Genomic DNA, 22,793 nt, shown 5'->3' on the forward strand with positions numbered 1-22,793 from the left:
TAGCTGAAAGTGAGTGTTTGTTTGCAAAAATATGATAGAAACTTTTTGTAACGTTCATTTTAGTGAATTATTCAGTTAATACTTGACAGAGGCTGCTCGATTTAGATGCCCCGGACTTGCCTGACCTGTGCATGTGATTCTTAAATACTTTTGAACTCATAACTCCTATTCGCATGTGAATGATCCCTTTACTGAATCATCTTATATTGTCCAAATTGCGGCTAAAGATCAACAAACATGATAATAACGATTTTAAATGAAGTAATTTGACATAGGCACTATTCGAAGCAGCCCTGTGGTCAGAAGTCGCGGGTCTTAAATAAAACACTCGTAATGAGGAGGCGCGATCATGGCGGACGTGTTGAGTGTTCTTCGCCAGTACAACATCCAGAAAAAGGAGATTGTTGCGAAAGGAGATGAAGTTATTTTCGGAGAATTCTCCTGGCCAAAAAATGTCAAGACTAACTATGTCATTTGGGGGTATGTGTGCGCTTGTACTGCTCAGTTGTTCGTGTTGTTTTGAGCTGAGCTGCTTTAGCTGCTAATGCGCTACTTACTGATGGACTCGTGTGGAGAAACTCGTGTTGGGTTAAAATGCTCATGAAAAGGAGAAGCCGTACTGTGTCTGTAAGCTAGTGTAAAAGCATATATAGATACCGATAGACTATAATTAATATTTGGGCTGGTCGTTTAAACCCACTGAGTTGTTTTCCTAGACAACATTGTAGGCTGCACTGATGCTGCGCAACAACTTCTCATTTGTTACTGTTAAAACATTACCAAATTGGTCTGATTGACAGTTTAAAACTTGATCAATCACTAACCACTAATTTGGTACCACGAAATAGGATCTAAAAATGACAAAATATGTTTTTTTACATGTTATACCCGCATAGTGCATTGGAGTAGCATGTAAACAACATAGTTCATGAATATTTTGAGACATATGGTATCTCAAAGTACTGTGATGTTTCCATCTAATACTATTACTGTGACATAGGTTAAGTTAGTTAAGCCACCTGATCTCCTTTGATGTGTCAAATAATCTTACCATACAAGATTGTAGAGTTTTGTTAACGGTTGTAACAGGGAAATGTATGTATTATAATGAAAGGGTCTAAAATGAGGGGCTTGCAGGTTCAGTTAGTTCTTCATTTTTGTCTGGTAATTATAAGTGTCACCAGAGAGAGCACTTGTCAAATGTTTTTCGTGTACAGTGTAGGGTTTGAGAATTTTTTTTTCAAAGTTTTATTTAAAAAGGTTCCTCTTTATATTGAAATTATACTATTCTAATTTAGCTATAATTTAATTTCATCATTTGATATGCATGTGTTATTATCCATCTTTAAATTAGTGTGAAATTAGTGTTTTTCGTGTACAGTGTAGGGTTTGAGATTTTTTTTTTTAAAAAGGTTCCTCTTTATATTGAAATTATACTATTCTAATGTAGCTATAATTTAATTTCATCATTTGATATGCATGTGTTTTTATCCATCTTTAAATTAGTGTGATACTATATATCACACTAATTTAAATATCAGGCTATATATATATATATATATATATATTACACACTGTATATACATATACACTGTATATACAGTACTGGTAAAAAGTTCGGAAACATTGCTATTTTTAATGTTTTTGAAAGGTCTCTTATTCTCATCAAGTATCTCTTATGTAATTGTGAAATATTAGAATTTAATATACTTTAAAATAATTTATTTCTGTTGTGCAAAGCTGAATTTGTCATCAGCCATTACGCCAGTCTTCAGTGTCATGATCCTTCAGAAATCATTCTAAACAATAATGTTTCCAAGCTTTTGACAGTACATATTTTAGTGCTGTTAAATCGATTAATCGCATGTAACACAAGTTTTTGTTTATATAATATGTGTATATATGTAAGAAATATTTGCATGTTTTTTTTCTTAAATGTATACATGCATGTGTGTGTGTTTATTTATATATACATAATAATTATACAAAATACACACACATTATGTAAGGGCAAACTTTTATTTTGGATGCGATTAATCAATTTAAAGCACTAGTGTGTGTGTGTGTGTATATATATTAGTGCTGTCAGTTAAACGCGTTATTAACGGCGTTAACGCAAACCTATTTTAACGGCGTCAATTTTTTTATCGCGAGATTAACGTTCTTTTTGGTCTAACAAACTTTGTAGTTTTTTCACATGCTGTTGCAACAACTAGTAACGTTAGAAAAACTACAACACCACTCCGGATGTAGCTAGACCGGAAACAAAACATCAGGCACGCTGCGGCTGCCCGCACTCGTTTGGGCCATTAAAAGAGTAGACGTGGATGGCAAGCGTGAGACGCCGAAATGAGAAACGTATTAAGCCATGGTTTAACTCAGGGGTCTTCAACTAAAAGTGCTTGTCTTGAGCGCTGCTTTCTGCTCTGATGGTGCGTAGCCTACACACCAGACGCGAATGAAGCGTTTTGCGCGAGTGATTTAAGTCAATGCAAAGACGCAAATAGACATTCTGCGGCGCGGATTAAGCGGCGTGCATGTCGCGTCGTGCATGTCGCGTCATTCGCGTCCGGTGTGAGCGCACCATCGGTCTCTTCTTTACTGCATGCTTGACCGCGCATCTGGGTCTGAACGTAGTAACAGTGAGCATTGCAACGTTAACTGTTTCATTATGTCAAAAGGCTTCGCGGTCCGGATTCGGACCGGAGTTCACTAGTTGGCGACCCCTGGTTTAACTGCACTATAGGCGGAGTCCTAGTTTACCTTGCATGTGCACTTTGTAATTTTATTTTGTATCACCCTGTTTTGATCCCTTAGAAAGGGCTGTTGAAGGGGCTGTTTGTGCAACAAAGTATTTGTTTCACCCTTTTATTGATGGGCAGTGTTACATTGTGTGAGATTATTTGCTCCAAGTGAGAATGTTGGTGTGAAATCGAACACTAAAGTATGCCAATGTTGTTTTCAATAAAACAAACATTTGAACAAAGCAAGCCGATCCACTTTTCTATGTTGATAAGAGCATTAAAATAAGAAAAAATAATGGGACAAAAAGAAATCAAGGGACATTTAGAATAAATAAAAATGTGCGATTAATTGTGATTAATTGTGAGTTAACTATGACATTAATGCGATTAATCGCGATTAAATATTTTAATCGTTTGACAGCACTAATATATATATATATATATAAATATAATTTAAATATTAAAAACCATGCAATTTAATGTCATTACAGAACTGGAAAAGAGGGACAGCCTAAAGAGTACTACACTCTTGACTCCATTCTTTTCCTGCTCAACAATGTGCATCTTCCTCATCCGTCCTATGTGCGGAGAGCTGCAGTAAGTAAAACAATTTTTTTATGTATTTGTTATATATATATATATATATATATAAACTCACTCACCTAAAGGATTATTAGGAACACCTGTTCAATTTCTCATTAATGCAATTATCTAATCAACCAATCACATGGCAGTTGCTTCAATGCATTTAGGGGTGTGGCCCTGGTCAAGACAATCTCCTGAACACCAAACTGAATGTCAGAATGGGAAAGAAAGGTGATTTAAGCAATTTTGTGCGTGGCATGGTTGTTGGTGCCAGACGGGCCGGTCTGAGTATTTCACAATCTGCTCAGTTACTGGGATTTTCACGCACAACCATTTCTAGGGTTTACAAAGAATGGTGTGAAAAGGGAAAAACATCCAGTATGCGGCAGTCCTGTGGGCGAAAATGCCTTGTTGATGCTAGAGGTCAGAGGAGAATGGGCCGACTGATTCAAGCTGATAGTAGAGCAACTTTGACTGAAATAACCACTCGTTACAACCGAGGTATGCAGCAAAGCATTTGTGAAGCCACAACACACACAACCTTGAGCACAAGTTTGCGCAAGCTCACCAAAATAGGACAGTTGAAGACTGGAAAAATGTTTGCCTGGTCTGATGAGTCTCGATTTCTGTTGAGACATTCAGATTGTAGAGTCAGAATTTGGCGTAAACAGAATGAGAACATGGATCCATCATGCCTTGTTACTACTGTGCAGGCTGGTGGTGGTGGTGTAATGGTGTGGGGGATGTTTTCTTGGCACACTTTAGGCCCCTTAGTGCCAATTGGGCATCGTTTATATGCCACGGCCTACCTGAGCATTGTTTCTGACCATGTCCATCCCTTTATGACCACCATGTACCCATCCTCTGATGGCTACTTCCAGCAGGATAATGCACCATGTCACAAAGCTCGAATCATTTCAAATTGGTTTCTTGAACATGACAATGAGTTCACTGTACTAAAATGGCCCCCACAATCACCAGATCTCAACCCAATAGAGCATCTTTGGGATGTGGTGGAATGGGAGCTTTGTGTCCTGGATGTGCATCCCACAAATCTCCATCAACTGCAAGATGCTATCCTATCAATATGGACACCTTGTTGAATCAATGCCACGTAGAATTAAGGCAGTTCAGAAGGCAAAAGGGGGTCAAACACAGTATTAGTATGGTGTTCCTAATAATCCTTTAGGGTGTGTGTGTGTGTGTGTGTGTGTGTGTGTGTGTGTGTGTGTGTGTGTGTGTGTGTGTGTGTGTGTGTGTGTGTGTGTGTGTGTGTATATATATATATATTATTTATTTATTTATTTATTTATTTATTTATTTATTTTTAAATTTAATCTTTTAGATGCCACAGACCCCTATATATGATCATTTTCTTGCGAGGGACCCCATATCCTAAAATGCATTTTAGTTAAAGCTTAGTTCACTGTCTATAAACAGGAAATATTGTTGTCTTATGTTTTCTTTCATAATGTAGCTTGTGTGCACATTTTGCACTGGTGATTGGTAAGTAAAAGGTAAAGCTGTTCCTCTGATTGCAGACAGAGAACATCCCTGTTGTAAGACGACCCGACAGAAAAGACTTGTTGTCCTATCTCAATGGAGAAAGCTGTAAGTGTGATGAGAAAATACAGACGTTATAGTATTCAAGCTCATTACTAAAGCAACATAACTAGTTATCTGTTTGTAATTAAAGTGACATTTATTTCAATTTTACAGCATCATCAACGAGTATCGACAGAAGTGCGCCCATTGAGATTGGTCTACAAAGGCCGACACAAGGTGTGTGGATTTTATTTTTGATCATGTTCTCATCATGCAAAATAGGCCATAATTAGGTTATTCCAGGGCATGTGATAAAACTCTGAAACATAGTTTGAAAAGTTTTCAAGATTTGAAGTAGTCAAAAGTGCTTCTAATTGACCATTGTTTTAACAGTTAAAAGGGCAGCGGATGAAGTGTCGTCAGAGGCCAAAAAACCTCGGGTTGAGGTAAGAAACTTTTTAAAACTTTAACATGGAAGTGTTTCTTGGCTTTCCATCTAAATTCTTTGCTTGCATTTAGATTGCTGAAAAGCAGCGCTCTGCTTGACACTTGTGATTTATGCATGTGATTCTCAGGATGAAGAGCGTGTGCGTCTGGATAAGGAACGTCTGGCGGCTCGTCTCGAGGGTCATAAAGAAAGCATTGTGCAGACAGATCAGATCAGGTATGATCAAACTGATTAGAGATCGACCGATATATCTGTTTCCCAATATTTTTCCTGATATTAAAATATTTTCCCATAATCGGGTATCGGTTTTGTAATATCGGATTCACTGATAAATGGCGCCATCTTGTGGATGTTTTGAGAATTGCATAAAAGCCCGCCATTAACATTTAAGGCTGATTTATACTTCTGCATCGGACCTACGCCGTATCCTCTATGCCGTCAGTTATGCGTTGGTTTTGATTTATACTTCTGCGTTTTTGTCCGCGTCAATGTGCAATTACACATGCAGATGCCAGTAGGCAGTGTCCTCGGGCATGATGGTGTAATCAAGATAACAGCCGAAGAAGCAGCTTGTTGTGTAGAATGTGTACATTCATTGTCGGAGTATCAGCAGTGAGAGAGCGGCTTTTCTTGAGTTGTTGTATCTAATACAAATTAAGCATCTCTAGTTGATTAGTAAAGTTAAATAAGGCGATCTGGCGCTGGAATGCGTTTGTGAAATCATGCAGAGCTTGTGGCGCTGTTTTCAGTAACGTTAGCGGTGGCTCGAGCAATCGATTGCTGTTGCAGAGACTTCATTCATGAAATGTACCCTAATGTGTCCCTGTTCTTGATATGCAATCACTGATTAACATCTTTGGTTTTAATGAGAAAATAAATAAACTATACTCAGCGGATCTATGTATTTATTTACTAACATAAAGAATCTCTGGACTACAAAATATTGTGTTATAGCAGACGTAAGGAAGAAACTATCATCCCATTTCTGAACACACACACACTCCTATCGCAGATTTTTTTATTTTTTTATTGACCTGAGGCGGGAGAGGTTCTGGCAGACCAATCACGGCGCTTGCGGTCCGTGTAAAATTGACGCGTTGTTACATTTTTGGAGAGGTGCGCGTCAGGGTACGGCGTAGGGTACGCGCGCATCACACAGCCTACGGCGTAGCTACGGTGTTCACTCGACGCAGAAGTATAAATTGACCTTCAGTCTTAGGGGAGGTGAGTCAACAACGGTGCTCAAAGGTCAAATAACTTGCATCCCTTAATGCAGTGTTTCCCAACCTTTTTTCAGTCATGGCACCCTTTGAAAATGTTCTCCATTTTGTGGCACCCCCTCGCATACGTTACGCTAGGGGTGTAACGGTACAGTTTGCTCACGGTTCGGTTTGTATAACGGTTTTAGGTTCACGGGTTCGGTACGGTTCAGTATTTGCTATGTTCAGGGAAAAAAGGACTACTGTAAAATAAAAATAAAGAAAATAATAAGAACAAATAATTTAAATACAAGCAGCAGAACAAATAAATACTATTGAGCAGAGATGCTAAAATAAACTGTTTTTCAGGTACGTCTAACATTAGTTTTCAGGTACAGAAATTTATCAAATGTAAAATAACATTGCATATTTGACTGTATAAATTAAAGATTAATCCTATTAAACTAACAAAGCTATTCAATCAAGAGCAGTGAGTGATGTCCTTGTCTTTTGTTGTTTGACATTAAACAGACAGCAGTAAAGGCTACTGCCCCTTTAGGACCTAATGCACGGATATGCGTCGTCTTTCTCGACTGTATAAAGTTTACTTAATGCATATACAGACTATGTCTGCAAGAATACTCATCAAGATGGACATGTTGACTTACTTTTTGTGTGAGTTTGTCCGTTCAAGAGCAAGACTTGAAAGAGAACTCAATATTTGCACGGGGTGAGACGTGTGCATGCTTTCGGATGAGTGCACAGAGACAAATTTTCTCACAGCGCACGCGACTTCTCATTCGCGTCTTCTGGCACTACACCCGGGTGATGACGGCGACAATGACTGGTCGTTTTTGAACATACGGCAGCACTCGCATGCATTGAACAAAGTTTACAAAGAGAGAATTATGTGAAAAATTTAAACAAAAAATTTATTTGAAGGACTTTTACACGGCACCCCTGCTCTTGTCAGACGGCACCCCAGTTGGGAAACACTGCCTTACTTCAGCTCTGCATTATATTTTGAGGTTTTTTTTAGAGAATAAGGCATATCTGAATTTAAAAGAGCGCCCCACCCACATACATTGGAGTAAATTGATAAAAATGGTCTCATTTTACACAAAACACTCTAAATTTTAATACAGTGGTGGAATATTGCATATATTATATTGTATTTATTCACAATTTTATGATAAACGTATATAAAAAGTCATATTTTAATTAATTTTTTAATTAAGTTATTTGAAAATCTATAATTTTTAATATGTTTGGTATTCTTCCCTTCGGAAAGTTTCTGTGGATTCCACTAGTTGTCAGTAAACAGGGGAATTGGATCTCCTTCCAAAAAAAAGTTATTGAGATTAATCTGTGCAAACTATCTAATAACTCATACTTATCTCCATTGATTTTCCATAGCCGCTAGGAAATCGAAAAGAAGGCTCCGCCTCCTCAACTTTGTAAAGGGAGATGTCGGGCTCTGATTGGTCTAGAAGCATGATCGACATGTCTATAGAAAGCTAATTCAGACCTTATTATCTTTATCTATGTAACATAAATGCAAACGTGATTGGGTTATTAAGAAAGCTGAAGTTCTAATCTTTCAAACGAGACAATATATGTCTAGTTTTGTGCTGTACAACTTAGATTTTTTCAAATGATTATAATGATGCAATATTGGACCCACGGGTGGGTCGGTGAGGGGGTGCAGAGCTGAAGTGGTTAATGAATAAACTTTATTTAACATAAGCCGCGTTTCCACCAAAATTACCCGGAACTATTTGTACCAGGAACTTTTTTCCCAGGAACTTTTTCTCCCCCAGACCTGCTACAATCTGCGTTTCCACCGCGGTCTAAAGTACCGGGGAGATTAGGCAAATTTAGTCCGGTGACGTGGGAATGCGCGCGACTGCTTCTCCCAGTCACCGACGGACATTAATCACTTTTGCGCGATACTGTCTGCAACAATAACAAGTGTAGGTGATGCAAGCAGCGCTGCTTTTGCTGATTATGTACACACATTACCAACACTGTTTATTTAAACGTGCACTTTCACCTGGTTTGACCATTTTAATGCAAAATGGGATGATGGGCAATCCAAAATCTGAATGTGTTGTAATAGCTCAATTCCAAAACAAAACATTTTCTATAAAAGGATAATGAGGTTTCAGTCATGACAGATGTGTGAAAAGTTAATTGAATGAAAACAATAGACTGAATTAAGCAGTTGAAAGATTAGGTACTAGACTGCAAGTATTTTATTTATCACAATAACATCTCTTAACATTCACAAAAAAAATAAAAAATCACATGACTAGTATTACAATATGCTTCATTAAATGCATAATTTTAGAGACTTCTTCCTCAAATTTGAATTGAAGCAGGACCACACTTATGGCTTCACTTAAGTTGTGGTTATAAGTTATTATACTACATTCACATAGTTATACATTTAAAAATATAATATTTGGGTTTTCTAGATATGTTTATGTGCATATTCAGAAAGACTTGCGAGCAGCAGCCCTTTTATTTGCTTCCTACACTATATGAATACAATTAGAATGTGGTTATATAGTTAGAATGTGGAAATTAAAGACACAGTGACATTTTACACATTTTACTTTATTTTAGACAGATTAGTTCTTACAAAATTAAAATAAAAGTGTGCAAAGACAAATAAATTACTAGAACAATAAAATGAAAATATAAAATGTGAAAACAACAATATAAAAAAAGTGTATTTTTCAGTAAGCTTTCCAAGAGCTGTGCCAACACGTACAAGTGTGGTAGAGCAAATGCTTCATTCAAGCGGCTGGTCATTGTGGCTACTTCTTGAACGACTAGACAAACTGTCCAAGAACAGACAGAAACCCGGTCTGAAAGTCCCTCTGCTGCCGTCTGCTTTCTTCCGCTTCTGACTGGTGGAATGCCAGCTCTTGCCTCCTCATCTCTCCTCGGCCTGGCTATCCAGTAACAGCTGCATATATTGGTCAGGCTGTTCTTGTCCATGCTGCAGGACGGCCCGGTTAGCATCCTCCATGTCCCTCAGTGCATCAAGAAAGTCACAGTCCCTTTTCCTTTTCTCTAAGTAGAAAAATTGCACAGAAACACATGGAAATTAATACACAAGGCAACCATGAAACAATAGAAACCATCAATTAATTATTTAAAGTGTTTTCACTACAAATAATGAACAATTGTTTGCCCAGCTTGAACAATGCCCAGTGTGCAATTTTTATCATGGGCAATTTAAGTTTACAATTAAAAACAACAAAACCATTAAGGATTACACATCAGTTTTTAAATATATACACATTTTTGTCAGCTTTATAACGTACTGGTGACCGCGGGGGAAAACACGCTGGTCTCCGTTGCCTGCGATTCATCAGGGCCACTCGTTACGTCTGGAAAAGCACGTTGAAAAAAGTTACTGCAACGTGTTTAAACACTGCAACGAGTTTAATAGATGATACCAAGATGATATATTTACCTTCAACCCACTCGGATTCCTGGATGGTTTCCAACAACGCACTAGCCGAGTCTTTCGTTACCGCTGCCCTAGAAAAGGACGGTCTGTGTCCCAGCAACGCGTCCAGGCGGTCATACCACTTGTTGATACGCCGGTCGGAACCGCTCCGGTTGTTATGATCCTTTAATTTCTTGTAATCTTGTCTTAATTTCTTCAACTTCTCTCTGCACTGTTTTCCAGTGTGACTGGAACCGAGTCGATATCTTCAGGTATACCTTTTCATTACGGGTCGCCGTTTCCAGTTCCCGCTGGATGTCCTCCTCCGCATATATGCTCAATAAAGCCTGAACCTCGTCATCGGTCGAATTTTTTGTTGAACTCCATTGTTGCAAAAAAAATATTTACTGAACGCAAAACCCACGGAACCCACCTCGCAAAAGACTTGTAAATATGGCGGTGGAAAAAAAAAATAGCTGCGAGAGCTCAACCAATCAGCATGTTCAGCGCCCAAGTCCCACCCCCGAAAGTTCGCGAACTTTTGAAAAGTCCCACCTCGCAAGCAGGGCCGTTTGGAGGGGGAAATATTTACCCGGAACTTCATTTAGACCCTGGTTCCTGCGGTCGAAACACACCGAGTTCCCCCCCAAAGTTCCTGGTTCCGGGGTAAAGTTCCTGCGGTGGAAACGCGGCTATAACTGCCTTTACTGTCCAAATGAGAGATGCACAAATAAGATGTTGTGTAGTTTAAACTTGGCACTAAAAATAGAGACAAACTCAGTCACGTAATGCCCCAAATAAAGACGTAACTGTACATGAAAAATAAAAAAGCCGTGAATGATTGCATGTTGGAAATAAAAGAGCTTGAATATATTTCTCTGTCTGCTTGTCTATGCTCGTCTCGTGAAGTCTCATTCATAGCCGTTTACTCACCGGCCTGTTGCTCCAGCATGGTCACCGTATGTAACTTTTAACAAGACCCACTCGTTTAAAACGCCTTAAATTATATTAACGTCTGCTATATAATATTTATATAATAAACATCTAAATAATTACAGCTCTGTGGAAATGAATTATTAGGCCTGGACATTCTGTGTAAACGCATAGATGAAAACCGCTCTGTCATCAGTAGGCATTTCATAATCTAGTCCAACAAAAACGATTAAATTATTAATAATTCTGATAACGTGCCAGATGAGATGGACTCTGTAATATTTGAGAGTCCGATGATTTATTCGCTGTTTTGTTTATTTTTATGAAAATGTTTGCATATTCCAGCGCGTTCCGTTCTCTTCAGCCTATTAAACACAGAAACCATTTAAAACTGTTGTTTAAAACTAATGCTTATTGACTGTATGCTTATATTTATAGGGAGTTGATACTCACCTGTCATTTGTTCTCCATTTGAACACATTAGACTGTACATTTATTTTTCCTGTTGTTAATATGCTGTTATAAATAAAGATGCAACAGCAGTAATGTTAAAAAGACTTTTCTTTTCTTTTTTGTATGTAAGAAGGGAGTGAAATTGCAAAAATGACTTTTGTTAAAAGTGTTAAATAAAAACTGTTTGTTCTGTTCAGTGCTGTTATAATTGTAAAAAATTTTTTTTTAACATAAATAAATATTGGTTCTACAGTGAGGAAAATAAGTATTTGAACACCCTGCTATTTTGCAAGTTCTCCCACTTAGAAATCATGGAGGGGTCTGAAATTGTCATCGTTGGTGCATGTCCACTGTGAGAGACATACTCTAAAAATTTTTTAAACTATTTATTTGTATGATACAGCTGCAAATAAGTATTTGAACACCTGAGAAAATCAATGTTAATATTTGGGACAGTAGCCTTTGTTTGCAATTACAGAGGTCAAACGTTTCCTGTAGTTTTTCACCAGGTTTGCACACACTGCAGGAGGGAGTTTGGCCCACTCCTATTGGGTTTAGGTCTGGAGACTGGCTAGGCCATGCCAGAACCTTGATATGCTTCTTACAGAGCCACTCCTTGGTTATCCTGGCTGTGTGCTTCGGGTCATTGTCATGTTGGAAGACCCTGCTTCGACCCATCTTCAATGCTCTAACTGAGGGAAGGAGGTTGTTCTCCAAAATCTCGCAATACATGGCCCCGATCAATCCTCTCCTTAATACAGTGCAGTCGTCCTGTCCCATGTGCAGAAAAACACCCCCAAAGCATGATGCTACCACCCCTACGCTTCACAGTAGGGATGGTGTTCTTGGGATGGTACTCATCATTCTTCTTCTTCCAAACACGTTTAGTGGAATTATGACCAAAAAGTGTCTAGTGTCTTTGGACAGCTCTTTGGTCTTGGCCATGTTAGTAGTTGGATTCTTACTGATTGTATGGGGTGGACAGGTGTCTTTATGCAGCTAACGACCTCAAACAGGTGTATCTAATTTAGGATAATAAATGGAGTGGAGGTGGACATTTTAAAGGCAGACTAACAGGTCTTTGAGGGTCAGAATTCTAGCTGATAGACAGGTGGTCAAATACTTATTTGCAGCTGTATCATACAAATAAATAGTTAAAAAATCATACATTGCAGGGCTCGACATTAACGCTTGTCTGCTTGTCGGGGACAAATGGATTTTTTGAAGGGGCAAGTGAAAGAGAATTTTACTTGCCCGACGGACAAGTAGCCTGATAAATGAAGTTATTGTCTCCCAAAAGAAAGAATTGATTCTGAAATGCCTCATTGTCAGTTATTCCAGTTATTCCAGTCCTGCACAAACCTACTTGGGTTTAACACATTTGCATAATGCCTGCTTCTGGTCTTCATTTGCTGCTCGCAAACAACGTCTACTTTGACCTGCCCTCAAACACTGTAGTTGTAGCTGAGTTCTGTTTGTGTTGTTGACTTGTCAGATCAAATTCATGTGCTCATGTCAAATTCCAATATGGTTACGCCGTTAAGTTTCTGACATGCGCTGTAAGCGACCAATCCCAACAAACTGGGTCATTTGACCAATCAGAGCAGATTAGGCTCATGGAAAGGAGGGGTTTAGAGAGACCAAATCCTTTATTGAACCGTTTTAGACACTAAGAGAAAAGAGGTGACACTAATGTATATTATGAGAAGATTTTTTTTTTTTCTACCTTTGATGCATGTAAACCTGTTGTAGGAGACCTCCACAACAACATTAGGAGCCTTTAAAATGGCTTAATTGGAGCACTTTATTGCTGACTATGGGAGTTCACATTACATTACATTACAAAGGTTTAAAGGTCCCATGGCATGACATTTTCATTTTATGAGGTTTTTCAACATTATTATGAGTTGCCCTAGCCTGAATTTTGTCCCCAAGTGGCTAGACATTTTGATTGGTGTAAATCAAGTTCTGGCTGTCTTTCTCTGCCTTTGAGAAAATGACAGCTCAGACGAGCTGATCTTGAATTCTCCTGTTATGACTTCATAACAGGAACGGTTACCTCCCTTTCCTCCGCCCAGAGAATTTGGCACGCCCATGCGAGCGCCATATTTGTTTGTCCTCGAGAGATCATGGCTTGTGAACGAGTGAATGCTGGAAGTTGCTCAGTGTTTGGATGTACAAATGAAAACATAAGTCTTTTTTCAGTTACTTCTGATCTGTGATCAGTGATTTCTGATGTGTAGCTAATTATTGAAGTTCACACAGAAATGTATTATTCGTGCACAGGCTGCGGCTTCTCCCTCTCCCGACAGAACGGTGTTTTCTATCTTGAGTCAGTGTTTTTTTACGTCCTCGTCGTGTCTATCTGTTATAAAATGTGCTTACAGTCGTGAGTTTCTGCTCTACATCGGCAGAGCCACATCTTTAGAGATAAACCTCACGCACAACGAAGCTCGGGCTGCACTAGCTGGTCGGCCTTCATCATCACCGACCCCCAGTACTGCATCTGGCCCACAGCGGAGGCTCCTTACACGAGATTAAGCAGAAGGGGGCTAGGCTAGCCAGCTATCCCCACAATAAACTGGATTTCATTTGATTACTGCGATGTTGTGCCTTTGTTTGCACTGTGTACTCAATTCGCATCACTGACGCTTTTCATATGATTAGAAAATATCAAAAAATAATGCTATAATCAACACTTACGCCCGTTTCACACATACTCCGTTTGCAATGCATATGGGGTACGGGAAAAAAAAAAAAAAACGCACCGATGTTAACGAATTGCAGCTTTCACACTGCACGCGGATGCTGTCCGTCAGTCCGTTCCAGGTGCGGTGCGTCTGCAGCAGTGCGGCGATCGTTTCTGTACCGAGTCTATTTTTTGCTGTGCTGCACTGCGGAATTAAAGTGACAGCACATTGTTCGCTTTAAAGTAAACATGTACTGACGTGAAAATCTAGTAATTTTACCACAGATGCATATCATTTAAAATATACTCTGTTTCAAAGTCAACACATGGCTTTTTTTTCTCGGGTAAAGCAAGGAAACGACACCTTACCTGGTATTTAGGTAAAAAAAAAAATTTAAATAATGGAGAGCACGTACGTTCCTGGAGGTGGAAAAACAAAGGTCTTTATGACCTGCTTTTAAAAGGGTTTAAAAACGAAAGAAAGACGAGAGTCGGCTGTTTTTGTATAGCCTATTGTAAGTTTCTAGTTTAAAATGTTTATAGGCTATGTTATATTTAAATGTTATGCCACTTGTGTGAACTAAATCTAAAGTAAAGGCTATATAAATATAAAGTAATGAATTTAATAAAACGTTTAAATCTACTACGTTAAAACGTGACATCTATGAAAGTGTAAACAAAGAGAATTGCAATTCTGACAAGCCATGTTCAGTAACAACTTTTGGATTTGAAATTTAAAAAAAAGAAAAAATGCTGTGTTTGTGGTATACAACCGCGGATCAGTTGCGCGCTGCAAACGCAGTATATGAAAGCACAACAGCACGTGCTGCTCCTGCACCACATACGCACCGCAACACGCACCGCATACGCACTGCAGACGGAGTATGTGTGAAACGGGTGTTAGTCGTAACTCGTTCATCTCGACAGCTGTAATGGTACATTACATGTTACAAAGTTGGTAGAATAAGGAGGAAGATGGGCTCGGTGTGACTGGGACTCGTGTTTAATCAGAACTCTGATACAAACTAAATAAACTCGCGCTGATAGTGCTCACAACTCAGTAGTTACAATATAACTTTGTTAGCAATCGCTCCGTCTCTGGTGATGTCCGGTTCGCGAATGAATCGTTCATTTGAATCGGTTCTTTTTAGTGAACCGGTCGAACCAGTTCACAGAATTAGACTGAATCGTTCTAAATGTTTTGCATCTCGAATCAGCGCTGATCCATAATTTACTAAAGTTACTAACTTTCTGACATGAGTGACAGTCCCTCCGACTACAAATAAACTAATAACCTGAAATATTGCTAGTAACTACAACAGTTCACTGAACTGAGACGTGCGGAGAGAACTGATGAGAAGTGAACTCCGGTCCATCCGTCTCTCTGGCAGGCTCGTACCTCGTAGACCTCGTTAAACCACGTTCCCTCTGCTACACGATCTAATATTCATTTCAAATGCAAAGATGTCAGCCAATCGCAACAGTGGGCGTTTTTACTGAAGTCTCACAGCAGACGCCCCTTGAAACGGGGCATTCAGCCAGAGGGCAAACATCAGTATAGAAAAAATGCCTTTTATTTCTAAATTGACATTATGATGTAAAAATCATACTAACAATATAAGTACACCTCAGAATACATTATAAAATAAAATAATAAATCCATGCCATGGGACCTTTTTAAAAAAAAATGTATATATAATTTAGCATATCCGTTTCGAGCTACATTCATATGGGGTTTGAAATCCTATTCAAATCTCATTTTTGAAAATCTGTTTCCGGAAATGTGAGCAGAAAATGGTGATAATAACATACATGTTTTGAAACCGTCGACAATGCGTAATAAAGCCACTCTGTTGGCAAGTTTCTGCCGCTGCCTCATAAGACACAGTAGTCTAGCATGGCAGCTACACATTGTCATTTTGTAAATAAGACAACGTCTGTATTGCAAACTCCTCAAAGTCGAGGTTGTTGTTTTTGACGTATACATACCAACGCAACACCATTGCCTTAGAAACCAATGCAGATATTCTGTAAAACGAAAAAGCAGCATGGACACGCAAATTTAATCTGAACAGCTGCTATACACAATGTGGACAATCATTCAGATTCCAATCGGATACACAATCAGATTTTGACTGAGAGTCCTTCAGTTTAGCTAATCCTACTTCTACTGATCTTAGGTCTCTGTCAGAAGCCATGTCTGTGGAGAAGATCGCTGCTATCAAGGCTAAAATCATGGCCAAGAAGCGTTCTACTATAAAGCCTGACCTGGATGATGACATCACCCAGAAACAGAGAAGCTTTGTGGATGCAGAAGTAGATGTGACCAGAGACATTGTGAGCCGAGAAAGAGTGTGGCGAACAAGGACGACGATTTTACAGAGCAGCGGCAAGGTAAGCGGAATCACCCTAATTTTCTTGAAAAAAACAAGGGCTCTTTAACATTAACCACTATTAAAAAAATAAATGCCATCATGGTCCCTAAACTTTCCTACCATGAGAGCAATTAAATTTTGTAATCTTCATTCAATAACTAACTCTTTTGCCACAGTAATATATTAAAAATTAATTCAATGCATTAATCAGTACATGTAATTCAGATAAAAATGATCAAATTGTTTATAGAGTTAAATTGAATTGTTCTGAATTTGCAAAATTTGCTGCTGAATTGCAACAAAAAAATATATTTTAAGTTGTTAAACTATTTACACTCATTCATCAGATTAATCTGTTCATTGTGTGTGAAAATTAGTGATGCGCCGATACCAACCAGTATCTGTATCGGGGACCATTACTGCGCTTGTGTACTTATACTCGTACTCATCAAAATGCTCCGATTCATCCGAAACCAGTACAGAATGGATATGTGATACGATCTGGGAAAACCCGTCGGATGTCGCGCTGGAACGTTTTCAGTGAGGTCGAAGAATAGGTTGAATGTCAATTTTTTTTTTTTGTCAAAATTGGGTTGTCATAAAATTATTATTCTATAACATCTTGTCTATCATCTCTAAAAATATCTCGGCAAAATTCACTTGTTTAGTGCAGAAAAATAGCGATGTATAGCGGCAAGCTGAAAAGACTTGTCTTCTCTAATGTTTTAGAACTATGTGAGAAATTCAACCATAGTTTTCACTCTCTTAACACTACAAAGACAGTTCACCTATCAAAATACACCTATCAAAATAAAGCACATCACCTGTAGAATAAAGGTGTATCAATTCACATTTCCCATCAGTCCTATTTAAATTACGGCACGCAAAGTTTTTTTTTTTAATACAACGATATAATATTGAGATGGCGGAGCACTAGAGAACAACACCGTCTGAAGAAGCTGCTCGCTTAAATGACCTCTCTCGCCTCAATCTGCTCAACCCTGCTGATGTCAGTGCCCTAAACGATGTTATAATGGATTATTTCACATCCAGAGAAGAGATGAAGGATCAGATGATGGAGACGTTGCTGAAGAGGAGTCAATTAAGTTAGCTATGCTGCAAGGTGCGCTGTGCTTGCTATTCTAAATGTACACTAGCTGTGCGATCTACAACAGGTGATCAGAAGTTCAGAAACTGCCCATAATAAACAATGGAAAACATATTTCACTACTTACTAAGTTGCTTTCCTTTTCAGGGTAAAGTTAGCTAGTCCCCTTGTGTAATGATGCAGCTTATAAATTCTAGTTTTCATATTTTCATATTCAGTTAGACCTTTATTTTGAAATTGTGATGAACACGGAACCAATTAGTTTTATGCCAAAAATTCAGAATAAAACATTGTCTATTTTTGAGAAGTTCTGGAAATGTTTTAAATATAAAGGAAAAAATGTATAGATTTGCCATTTGTGACGCAGCAGTGAACTATAATGCAATTTTTTTTTAATGTTTATTAGAGGTTTGATTCAAATCAAATACTGCCACACCGCCTATACTACTTCTGAATAGAATGTCCACTTCATAAAATGTATGGAAATGAATGGTTCCAATCACTCAAACCATATGGAAATTGAGGTGCCCGTATATGGTCAGTAATGGAGCTTGGATGTCATCTAGTGAAAAAGTTTGGTACTGCGTAGGGCTGCAACAACTAATCCAGGGGTCTTCAACGTTTTTCGGGGGAGAATATGTCAAACAGAGCTACATATTAAGCATAGAGCCTTCGATATTAATATAAACTAACTATATTATGATTAAGAATAAGCTATATTATGTTAAGACAGTAGATCAGAATGCACATTATTGTTGCTCATGCATCACTGTCTGTATATTACTTGCCACTGTTAAAATGAACAAAATGCTGTGATAAAAAAAAAATCACAATTCATTAGTTGTTTTCAGTTGTAAATTATTGTTATTGATTTGCAGTCATACATTTATTTTACTAATCAGATGGACAATTAAACATTAACCTGAACTTTAGTTTCAAGTTTACTAAAACATTTTAATTTCACTGTGAGATGGACAATTAAGAATCAAATCACTATATATATTGATATGAATGTTTTTTTTTTAAATCTATGATTCTGTATTTACATCGCATATCTATTTTGACATGCCATATTTTTGTCCTGTTATCACTGTCAATTGCAATTTCAAGAGTGAATCACGCATTTATATGCCGACGTCACTTCCAAAACGTTGCAGTGTGTAATTTGGCGTTGTTCCTCTTAGCAGCATGATAAACAATACTTTAATTCAATGGATTATAGCTATATAACCTCAAAAGCACGAAACAACGCACACTTTACAATCACAATTAAGCTGTCACTCATCTCAGTTCGCGATCTCACAGCGTTCCATCAAAATCAGTAACGTTGTCGTCTACACTAAATAAGGAATCTCTTACTTGCATCGTGTCTTCATCGTGAGAATTCAGCACTGAATAAAAACTCTGGCGTTTTGAGCGGTGGTGAGTGGATTCTAACTAAAACACCTCTGATTGGCCATTGCGTTCCAGAGATCATCGAGCATGTCTATGATTGGCTACATTTCTCACCACTGCAAAACCAGCTATGAAATAAGGTTTCACGTTCTCCAGAACGCAAAATCAAACGCAATGTTTGCCAAATCTGTTTCTCCAATAGTATACTATTACAGTATCAACGGAGGGTGCTCTGCTTTTGTTTCAGGGTGCTTATAATTGAATTTCTCCCCATATTATAATTTTTTTTTAATCAAAAAATTATTTGTGATCAAACATTAATTGGCGGACCCCCTGCGGTACCGCTGCGGACCCCCGGTTGAAGACCCATGAACTAATCTATAATGAAAATCATCGATAAGATTCTCCTTAGGGCGGAAACGTTTCCTCGAGTAACTCGAATTCAAAAAAGCATTGAGGCAAATGATTTTGTTTCGTGTAGTGCATTTAACTACACATGGTCATGTTGGAGAAAGATATTGTGTAAGGACTCGCGCATAGTTACTACGCGGATTGCGGTTATATCCGCGGGTCAGGTGGGTAAAGTAATAAAAAGTAACATTCCAAAAATTGCGGGTGGATGAGAGAAATCATTAATGTGTTGATTTTAATAATGACGTGGAACTCATTTCACGGTAAGCCGCAATGAATGTCATTCTTTAAATTTCGGTTTCAGCTCATTTCAAGATCAGAGACTGCAATGCGAGAGAGAGCGGCATCAGCACTGGTGATATAATTTAGTCTCTGTATTTTTAAATGAAGACCGCTGTGTGTTGAGCTTCAGGATGCGACGCTGAACATTTAAAATGCTTATAAGCTTCATTTGCGGCAGTTCACGGAACTTCGCGCATCAGCTGAAGAGATATCAGCACTCGAAACACATAACCAGCATGAATGGAGTTTGCACATGCATCACCGTCATTGTGATGTGTATATGAAATGTTTAACGGGACATTATATACTTGATATCACCGAAATACACCATTAAAATGTTCTCAAAGCTAAGCGCAACAAATAGCAGAACGAGCTGTAACTGTTGTGTGTGCGATGCGCAGCGATTGTGCCTTCAGAGCTGCGTGCTTTCATTGATTTGCGTAGTTTAAATCTCACACTTTAATCACAGGCTATTTATAGCTCCTAACTTAATAAAACAAGCTGTGCTACCATGATGAATGATTAGCTCAAAATGTAGATCTGTATGTGCAATAGGGGTGTAACGGTACACATATTCGTACCGAATTCGTACCGTACTGAACACTTCGGTCCGAATTCCCACACAAACACATTAAGTATCCAGTCCATTTTATAACAAATTCAAACGATAAATGCCGTTTTGACGCTCTTTAATGTGGTGTGATTGATACCTGATCATCACAGTTCAAGCGGACGCGCGCATGTACGCCATCAATCATCTCTTCCTAAAGAATAAACATGAATGAAATTCTGAAGGTATGTTGAGGATACATTACAACTTACTGTCACGTATCATAGGTGGTGTAATCACTCAATCAGTGTTTCAACGGCTGAAAGACTGCAATATAACTGCTTGTAAACTAAACAATGTCATGTAGCTTCACATTTACCTCAGGCAGTCATTCGATGTTCACAGCTGTGAGTTGACTTGAGAGATTAACTCTTTCACTAAATATATGCACTAGTGTATGTGTATATACACACACACACACACACACACACACACACACACACACACACACACACACACATTATATTCTACTTAACCTGTTAGTGATGTCTTGATTATTTCATGCATGTTAAATAAACCTGTCATGAAAATGACGTACTCTGTGTATAGCCTAAATGATTATATTTCTACTACGAATAGGAGAAAAACTATTTTATAATTAGATTTAGAAGTTATTGCAAAAACTGCCTTATGTGAAGTTTGCATGTTTGCGTACTGTGTTATTTGAGTGTTGATTATTATACCTAAAAATAAATAGCAACTGAATTTAGTATGTTGTTAACCTTTAATATCATAGCAAAGTGCAAGTAAGGGCTCCCTATATAGTTTACAGCAATATCTTCAATAAACTTTGTTATAATTGATTTCATTTAAGGACAGACACTTTTTTTTTTTTTTTTTTTTTCAGTAAACCACTGTTTAATAAAATAAATAAAAAGCTATTTTGTAAAACTGCTGTACCGAACCGTGACTTCAAAACCGAGGTACGTACCGAACCGTCAGTTTTGTGTACCGTTACACCCCTAATGTGCAATGTACTTTATCTGAATTAAACACACACATCTCTCGTGTTTCCTCAATTTCCAGCAGTTACTCCTCCGTGTGCTGCATAGGTTGTCGACCCTGGTTTAGGTTATTTAAGAAATGTAATTTCGCCAAAGGTTTTTTTTTTTTTTTTTAAAGCAACCTACTTCAGTGTAGCTTATCCAGTATGTTAAGATAGCATTGTGCTTAACATTGAAAATGTGAATAAATGTAATGTGACGATCGGGTGTGGGTCTAAATCAGAGAAAATCATGTGCGGGTGATGGAGTTAAAGGTAGGGTAGGTAGGATTTGGTTAAACTTTTTTTCCAAATTTGTTTAAACTTTCTTTTATATATCAATACATAATCAAAATGTAAGTACTCTGAAAAAGAAAATATGAAAATTGAGTGCCTGTAGACCTCTCACGACTGTTTTAAAGACAGCTCATTATTTCCATTCACTCCACCTTCTCCCTTCTGGGCTCTTTCCAAAGCCACGCCCCCAAAACACATGAACGCGCTACGCCGACCACGATCAGCTGGAGGAAGACGCATTATTTACCTGAGACGAGCGGAGAAGGAGCGGAGTGCATATAGTGACATGTCAGAATCACATGTAATAAAAAAAATCTAACTTTATCATTATGAATATAAAAAAATAAGATGTCTTTTAGTACTCCCTCTCAAGCTAGAATAACGATACTGGTAAAGTTCAAAATACACACACAACACAGTGTCTACGACACACAGATACAAGATAAAAACATAGGTAGAGTATATAAAAACAAACCAAGGGCCGAAATAAACGTGCAGGTAAAGTTCCCGGTGAACATGGTAGAAGAGTTTAGACAGAGGGTAGTAGCTAAAGGTAACTTAGTTCTAAAAAAAGTTCCTGGATGCGGTGTACTAGCTTTTACACATGCATTTTGTTATCTAAAGTTAGATTTTGCGAAATTCAACACGACAGCGATCAACTTGAGCTAAGCATATTGACTATTTCTATTTATCATCTCTACTAATGGCTCGCTAAGTGTATAACATTGTAACTTTATGCTAAGTAATGTTATGTTAGCTATATTAGGGAGCTACGTGTGCTAGTGAGACATGCTTCATGAAAACATAAACCAAAAAAATGTATAATCAAAATGAAAGATTACCTGTCCAGCAGAAATACAGCCTCTTGAACTCAAATCAAACTGGTGCGCCAGGGTTGCCAGGTTTTCACAACAACATCCGCCCAATTGCTACTCAAAACTAGACCAACACAAGCCCAATCGTGTTTCTCCGGTAAAAATCGCGTTTGGGGGGTAAAATGTGTCTTTTTGGTAGGGCTGCCTGCTAAAATTCGCAAATCCCGGGGCAAAACATCACATAATTGGGGTAGCTTCAACTCGCGGACATGAAAAACAGCCCGCGGCAAGTGTTTGAAATATTTTAAGTTGCACAACATAAATGCAATGTTTAGGCATTTAAATAACTATTATTTTGATTTATAGGTTGTAGGTTTAATAGTAAATAAAATAGTTAATAGTAGTTTTAAATATATTTTTTATTTATATATTTGCATATTGAATATAATATGGCAATTG

At 38.0% G+C, this 22,793-nt stretch overlaps 1 protein-coding gene across 1 annotated transcript in view; it reads left to right on the forward strand.

Annotated features, from left to right (window-relative positions):
* Nucleotides 1-326: 326 nt before the first annotated feature.
* Nucleotides 327-22,793, forward strand: part of cdc73 (cell division cycle 73, Paf1/RNA polymerase II complex component, homolog) — a 74,396-nt gene continuing 51,929 nt past the window's right edge. Inside the window, exons 1-7 of the mRNA XM_079818571.1 lie at nt 327-480; nt 3,236-3,341; nt 4,871-4,940; nt 5,049-5,111; nt 5,268-5,320; nt 5,450-5,538; nt 16,240-16,453. Of these exons, the coding sequence (XP_079674697.1) occupies nt 350-480; nt 3,236-3,341; nt 4,871-4,940; nt 5,049-5,111; nt 5,268-5,320; nt 5,450-5,538; nt 16,240-16,453 (726 nt within the window). The 5' untranslated portion in view covers nt 327-349. The remainder of the gene's footprint in view (nt 481-3,235; nt 3,342-4,870; nt 4,941-5,048; nt 5,112-5,267; nt 5,321-5,449; nt 5,539-16,239; nt 16,454-22,793) is intronic.

The sequence above is a fragment of the Gobio gobio genome (assembly GCF_949357685.1).
Source record: "Gobio gobio genome assembly, chromosome: 6".
NCBI lineage: Eukaryota > Metazoa > Chordata > Actinopteri > Cypriniformes > Gobionidae > Gobio > Gobio gobio.